Here is an 8,287-nt window from a genome sequence, read left to right on the forward strand (position 1 = left end):
GACTGAGCAGTCTGACCCCGATTCATTATGCTCATACAAGATTTATGTGAAATATCAAGTAGACTAGTATAAGAGTGTGTATGGTCTTTTTTCTTTTGGGCTCTAATTTGGCACAATTGTATATTAGTTTTGATCATAGCGTCCCTTTGGATGAGAATCTAGTCAGCATAATTTATAGGTATATCCCTTCTCATGTGCTAAGGTACTGAGTGAAGGACAAACCATGGTTGAATGATGATTGTATATGTGCTTTTTTATGAGAAGCAGGAGGCCTATCTTCTTTAGAATGGTAATAAATCAGATTGGACTTGGAATAACTATACTCAACTTGTAGTTTTCGCTCAGAGAGTTCATGCTTCAACTGAAAAGGAGTACAATTTAACCATAAAAGAAACCTTTTTTGGTACAACCTAGGAGGATAAGTGGTAGACAACCCTTAAATCTACACTCTTTGGTGAAGATGCAACAGTTATCCTTTACTTAAACTAGAAGACTCTGTCACTCACTGCCCAAAGAAAAAGGCAACCGTTTAGGCAGATGTGTTTGACGGTAAGCAGCGTAATAAGAAACTCAAACTTCCTCACTCCTGATTTCCTGAGGATAAACTAACTTACATACATACATACATACATACAAACATACATACATACATTCATACAGACATACATACATACATACATACATACATACCTACATTTATATATTTATCTACTTTTACCAAAGGAGATATGCATTTTTGCACTATACTACACTGTCCTTTTGCTTCAAGGTACTAGTATATAGCATTTTGCATTCAATATTGTAGATTAGTAATGCAATTTTATGTTATTCATACCAATTCAGGGTGAATACTGTTTTATGTTAAAGTGTAGCGCAGTTATTTCCCCTTAAATTAGTCATATTTGCCAATCTCCATGCAATTGTTTATGTTGATCGTTACCAACGTGTAATTATGTTATTTATTGCCAAATGATGCCATTTAATTAATTTATATTAGATGCATTTGGTTAATGATACACTGGCATTACCTGTTAACATAGAGATATTCTGCAATCTTCATTTCCTATCCTTCCTTAACCTTGGGTTGGTTAAGTTCCAAAGCGGGTACTCCATTACCAATGTGGTATCATAAATGAGACCTCAACTTTCAGACCATATAACTTCCTTATTAATAAATATATTTCAAATCCTTAAGTTTCTTATTCAACAATATTCATTCCTCAATATTATGTTAGAAGTAAATTCAAAACCAATCATTTTAAATATTTAATTTGGAAAATTTAAAAAAATAAGTATATAAAAGTATAAATATATAGAAAATAATATGTAGAAAATATTTACATCATACATAAGTAGCTTTGGTGAACTGTAAAATAAAGTTGAATGGCATGGCATCATTAATGCCAATTTTCAAGGTCCTAGGCTGAAAAACACAAAATCTGTGACAGGGGTGAAAATGGGCACTGGCGCGGCACTCGATGAAGGCACTGGGGTGGCACTCGTTGAAGGCAATTGGGTAGCACTTGAAAAGGCACTGGGGTGGCACTTGAAAAAAGGCACTGGGGTGGCACTCGAAAAACACTCTAGTAGCACTGATTGATGGCACACTGGTGGAGATGGGGGCCTTCCCTGACGGGCTCCTGAAGGGGGTCGAGGTCATGGGAGGGTCATCTATATCGTTGTCGTCACCATCGTTGCAAGGTACAGGCATCTTAACCTTCTTCATAGGGAATTGTATCCTCTTCTTGCTTTGAAAATGAGAAGAAAGGTGAAATGGAGGCTCACTCTCTGAAGAGGTGCTAGATGGGGTCGAATAGGAGAGTGCTGAGTGGGAAAATTTGCTTACACTTCCCTGGTCGATGGTGTCCACCTGGGGCACGTCACCATATTTCTGATAAAAACACATGTCATCGGCACACTCAATATTATTAAAATCACCAAGAGATTCCAAAATCTCGTCGAGTCTTTTCCTAGAAGGGAATTTCTTCTGCATTTTGCCAACCTGAACAGTTGGAAATTTTTTATTTTTTTTTTATTTTTCCCCCTATATACTTGAACATCTGGCAGCCTAGCACAAAGATGGCAACATCACTGCATAGCGACACTATTCACCAATGATCAGTGAAAATCTCTTTAACTTTCATTAATATCAATTTGAGATATTTAGCAAAATGTAAAAGCGTACGAAATTCAAATTTCAATTCAGTTTAGTAGTGTGGTACCAAAATTGAGACCCAAAAAAATTTGAAGAGCTACATCTCTGCGAGTATCTAAAGCTCCGACTTGTGCGTCCTACCCCTGTTGTATCATAACAAAGTCTTATGCGGCGCACCTCGAGAACGACGCCACAGACAAAGCAACAGGATGAAACCTGGGAAAAATTGCTTTGCGCCTGCACCTAGTTCCAAATTTTGGGCCTGTTAACTTACCCAGGGTTAATATGGAAACTGATATGTATTATTTCTTTCACCTTGTCAAATGACGTCTTCTCAGTGGTAATGGTAGTGAACTCACAACCCTTTTCTTCTTGACCCCCGCCCTCTCAAAACGTGTTCAGCCTCTATGGCATCCAAATTTTGTGGAGGTCAATCGTCTCCTGTGCTGCAGAGTTGTCCTTACTGCATGGCACATGTTAGACGCTGGAATGCCCTTTCATTGGCTAACAAGGTGGCTGGGTCTTTGGCTGGGCTGATTAGCTACCTTCTGAGTGGTAGATTTGTTAACTATTATGATGTATACATGACATGTCTCATGTTTCCTATTGTACAATTTTTTTAATTGCATTAATGATAACTGGTCTATACATATGTTTTGTTCCATACTATGATGATACGTGAGATCAATGTTTGGATTATAATTTAAAATATATAATTTGGTACTGATAAAGCTATATCAACAGTTATAACTTCCATTATTTCCCCGTTTGGTAAGCATGGTATGGATAAACCAAAAACATGCAAAGCAAAATAATTATAATTGCCCCAAAACATTTGTGGGACCTGGTACAATATACACTGGTAATTGCAACATCATTTACAGCTTTGAGTTATTTTGGGACTAGGGACTAATTAATGGGTTAGGTTCAACATTAACTATAGGGCAACTGAAAACCAAATAACTATTACACACCTGGGGCGAACCAAGGGTCCTGGTTGGCCACTGACACTGGATTTCTTTCTCCCTGATGGAGAACGGCACTTAAATCTATTTCTCTATATGACTCAACGTGTCCTTGCTGCACCACTACTGTATATTTTGATTGATATCCACCTGCATCTTTTCCTCTTTACGTGCAGTCACCGTGCAAGCTCTTCATAGGTCAGTTGGGCAGAGTGGTAATTGAGCGGGCCTTCCCGGTAATCGTCCGATTCTTTTACGCAGTATTTTTGTACTTGGACACTCTACTGTAGCTCAGGTATGGGTGGTTTTGGAGCCATTTGCCAAGATTTCTTTACACTCTTTTAGGACGGGTGATGTAAGGGGACCTGTCCTACCATATTATTCCACCTCGTTATCCTCCTCTGTCAATAATGATGAGGCTTCTTCTGTCTACAGTTCTGCCTCTTGCTGATACTCCTGTGATGCGGGAATATAGCTGTTAAAGCCACGTTATCATCTCCCATGTTCACGATTAGCCGGCTTGCAAGGTTCGACAACCAATCCTGATCAAGCACATGACCTGATGTCCTTGACAGATCCCCTAACAACACACAGGGGAACTCTTGCGATACTAACATCTCATGGCTTATATCGGTTGGTGGGGTTTGGTTAGTATGTTGGGCTTTTTCAGAACTTTCATCCCTTACACGTCCTTCTTGGTTATGGTGAGAGTGGTTGGCACAGCAGCAGACTTCGTTCGTGTCACAAAATGAGTATTTAGGCATTGCAGAGGTTTCTGGCATGGTGATAATTGGGCCGAGGTAGGTGCATTATCTAGCTAATAAAGTGGTTACTCTGAACGAGTTGTGAGAAGAGGCTAGTGAAACCCATAAGGCCTCGTTACACATGAGCGAGCCAGCTGGCATGACACGTCATGGGTGATGTGTGAATATATTTGTCAAAGAATGTTCTCTCCATCGACTGTGGTCGCTCGTATATTAGCAATCCTTCGAGCTTTTCATTCATCTTGTGTCCCGTGTCACACAATGTCCCATGCTTGTGCGACGTGCTCCTTAAGGGATCTTCGTGAACAAAGAGCAAGTACAACACATTGGCTTAGTGATCTATTATTTTTCACAAGTGGGAGGCTATCCTAATATCTAAAATATTCACGAAGATCATATATATATATATATATATATATATATATATATATATATATATATATATATATATATATATATATATATATATATATATATATATATATATTTAAATATATATATATATATAGATATATATATATATATATATATATATATATATATATATATATATATATATATACATGTGAGTGTGTTTGTGTGTGTGTGCGGGTATGAATATATATATATATATATATATATATATATATATATATATATATATATATATATATATATATATATATATATAAATATATATATATATATATATATATATATATATATATATATATATACATATATATATATATATATATATATATATATATATATATATATATATATATATATATATATATATATATATATATATATATATATATATATATATATATGTATATTTATATACATATGGATAAGCAGGATCAGAGTGGAATGAATGATCAGGAAGAATCTGCAGAGGTAAAGCTCTTAGTGTTGAGGGAGCAAGTTAGGATTAGGGAGTTGGAGTATCAGGCTCTCCAATTTCAGGCTACAGAGAGAGAAAGAGAAAGGTTACATAAAATTGAGCAAAGAGCCCACGAGATAAAGGTTTTGCAACTAAAGTTGGAGCTAAAATCAAAAGAAGGTAGTGTTGATTCTCGTGAAGGGCCCAATGAGAAAGGTAAATTTAACTTGATGGGGGTATTAAAATTAGTTCCCAGTTTCGAAGAGGCAAGCGTGTCTGAATTTTTCAGTTCATTTGAACGGGTCGCCCGGAAATTAGAATGGCCCGTGGATATGTGGACCACTTTGGTCCAGTGCAGGTTTAAGGATAAGGCCCAGCGAGTATATAATGGGTTGAGTGAAGAATTATCTTTTGATTATGACACTGTTAAGGCAATCATACTCAAGGCTTATGATTTGGTACCAGAGGCGTACTGCCAAAATTTTCGAAACTTCAGGAAAACCCATGACAGTACATTTGTGGAATTTGCTCGGAAGAAGGAGCAGTATTTTGATGACTGGCTCAAGTCCCGAGAGGTGAGTGATTTTTACAAACTGAGGGAACTCATGTTGGTCGAAGAATTCAAACTTTCTTTGTCTCGGGACCTTCGAACTCATTTGGAGGAACTTAAATTAGATGTGTTGCAAGAAGTGGCGATAGCAGCCGACGAGTATGCACTGACTCATCGTCAGGAGGGTAAATTGACAACCTATAATAAAGCAGGTGATGATGGTAACAGCTGGCTACAGCCCAGCTACGGTAAGAGAAAATAATCTGGGAAGAATGAGAATCTCGGATATAATTTTAGTAGTAGCGGTAGTCGGGTTAGTCCCCAAAGTAGTAATTTTACTAATAAAAAATAGGCAATCAACCTGTGATGGAAGTGCAAAGTGGTGAGAATTTTAATTTACAAAATGTTGATTGGGATTCCGAGGCTTTCAGACAGGCTCAGAATTTAGAATTTCACACTGATAATGACGAGGCTGCTTTTCAGGATATTACAAAACCTTTCTTTTTCAGGATCAATGATTTGTTGTATCGGGTCAGCCGAGCCAGGGAAGTTCCAGCTGATAAAGTAGAAGTGAAAAGGCAGTTATTGGTTCTCAAAAGGTATAGAGAAAAGTTATTGAGCTTGGCTCATGAGAGCAGTTTGTCAGGACATTTTGGGGTACGTAAATGCTTCCAGAAGTTAGCAGAATTATACTTCTGGCCAAGGATGCGCCGGGACGTGAAAAGGTTTGTATCGTCGTGTCAGGTGTGCCAACTGGTCGGGAAACCAAATCAGAAAATTCCGAAAGCCCCGCTGATTCCCATTTCTGCTGTGGGAGAACCTTTCAGAGAGGTAATTATAGATGTGGTCGGACCCCTCCCACTGACGCGCGGAGGATGTGAATATTTATTAACATTAGTAGATAGAATGTCCAGGTACCCGGAAGCTATCCCGCTTAGGAGTGTGAAGGCAGAAAAGGTAGTGGAGGCGTTGATAAACTTCTTCACCAAATTCGGTATTCCAAAGGTCCTCCAGAGTGATTGTGGGACAAATTTCACAAGTAGGACGTTCAGAAGAAAAATGTTAGAGCTCAGAGTGAAACATATTACGTCATCGCCGTACCACCCCGAGAGTCAAGGTCAAGTCGAACGTCTGCACCAAACGTTAAAGTCTGTATTAAATTTTTTTTGTTATGAACATGATACGGAGTGGGACAAAGATGTCCCTTATGCTCTGTTTGCTATTAGGGCGATGCCTAATGAATCTCTTGGTTTTTCCCCATTCCAGTTGGTGTTTGGGCATAATGTACGAGGCCCCCTCGATGTGGTGAGGGAACATTTAGAAAGTAATGGTATAAATGAGATTAATGTTATTGACTATTTTTCTAATTTACAGGAGAAGCTACGAAGTGCTTGGGAGTTCGCTCGGAATAATTTGGCAACCAGTCAATCTCGGATGAAATTTCAGTACGACTTAGGCACCATGTCACGTTCATTTGAGGTTGGTGATGAGGTTTTAGTCCTTCTTCCCCTCCCAGGGAATATGTTAAAAGCCCAGTTTTCAGGTCCATGGAAGATTTTGAAGAAACTGAACGAAGTTAATTATGTGATCGAAACTCCTCAGAGGAGGAGGAAGACCCAAATTTGCCACATAAATATGCTGAAACCATTAGTGAAGAGAAAAGGTACAGTAGATCCTGTAGCTGTAGTAAACGTCTATGAGGATTTAGAGGTAGGTACAGATAAATTTGATCAGGATAATTTTAAAAATCCGGTGGAATTGAGTAACCTTTCTGAGAATTCAACAATACTTAATAAATTACAGGAAAAGCTTCAACATTTAGAAGAAGTTCAGGTAAAATTATTAGTGAGTTTTATTAACGAATATAAATTTTTGTTTCAGGATTCCCCTGGCAGAAGTTGATAATACCAGCCCGATTAAGCAATGTCCTTACAGGCTGAATCCCTTCAAGAGGAACATCGTGCAAGCAGAGGTGAATTACATGCTCGATCACGACCTGATAAAACCCAATAGTAGTCCGTGGAGTTCTCCTGTGGTTCTAGTTAAGAAGGAGAGTGACCAGCATCGGTTGTGCTTCGATTATAGAAGGCTGAATGAGGTTACCAAAACTGATTCTCATCCTTTACCGAGGGTGGAGGATTGTATAGATAGAATCGGCTCAGTGAAATATCTTAGTAAGTTCGACTTATTAAAAGGATATTGGCAGGTAGGTCTGACTCCACGCGCTCAGGAGGTATCTGCATTCGTAACTGGGGACGGTTTGTATGAGTGCAAGGTAATGCCGTTCGTCATGAAAAACGCCGCCGCCACGTTCCAGCGGCTAATGAATCTGGTCACCAGTAAGGTAAAAGGTTGTGTCGTTCATATTGACGACGTAGTTATTTACAGCGACGACTGGGAGTCTCATATCAAGCGTATTAGAGCCCTCTTCGAGGAACTGAAGAAAACTGGGTTAGTTATAAAACTAAAGAAAAGTGAGTTTGCCCGTGCAAAAATAGTGTACCTGGGACACGAAGTAGGTTTGGGTAAGATATCTGTGAAACAGGCAAATGTGGAAGCCATTACAGAATTCCCAATTCCTAAGAATAAGAGAGACGTCTGGCTCTCTCAACAAAGTTTAATAGGATTATCTAGAGGTGTTAGAACAATGAAAGTCTATTGAAATGTGGTGTTATATATTTATGCCTGTAGCAGCAATAGGCTGGTTTAGGTTAATAAGGTAGGTTTGATTGATATATTAATGGTGGTAGGTTAATTTGAGATATATATGTGATTTAATTATGTTTCCCTTGTAAAAATATATTTTTTTTCCTTTAAGGGGGAAGCTGTAAGGAAGCGCAGTTCAATTGACAAACCATGCTCACCTTTGTGTTATTATTATTATTGACTTTATTAATTTATTCTTGCTTTTGGTTTTTGTTGCCAGTTATTTACCGTAACCTTGTAAGTTATTTACAGTAATTTTGATATCATCAATTGATGATT

The 8,287-nt window shown here is 38.1% G+C and overlaps 1 protein-coding gene across 1 annotated transcript; it reads left to right on the forward strand.

Annotated features, from left to right (window-relative positions):
* Positions 1 to 5,668: 5,668 nt before the first annotated feature.
* On the forward strand, positions 5,669 to 7,964 carry LOC137618352 (uncharacterized). The gene is made up of 2 exons (XM_068348520.1): positions 5,669 to 7,016; positions 7,198 to 7,964. The coding sequence occupies exons 1-2, from the start codon at positions 5,669 to 5,671 to the stop codon at positions 7,962 to 7,964; spliced, it is 2,115 nt and encodes a 704-aa protein (XP_068204621.1).
* Positions 7,965 to 8,287: the final 323 nt, after the last annotated feature.

This window comes from Palaemon carinicauda, chromosome 24, assembly GCF_036898095.1.
Source record: "Palaemon carinicauda isolate YSFRI2023 chromosome 24, ASM3689809v2, whole genome shotgun sequence".
In the NCBI taxonomy this organism is placed as follows: Eukaryota; Metazoa; Arthropoda; class Malacostraca; order Decapoda; family Palaemonidae; genus Palaemon; species Palaemon carinicauda.

Bases quoted from the DNA above. Each gene is read 5' to 3' on its own strand.
- LOC137618352 (XM_068348520.1), top strand. From the start codon at position 5,669: ATGGAAGTGCAAAGTGGTGAGAATTTTAATTTACAAAATGTTGATTGG. The intron at 7,017-7,197 runs GTACAGATAAAT...TTCCCCTGGCAG, and splicing joins CTATGAGGATTTAGAGGTAG to AAGTTGATAATACCAGCCCG.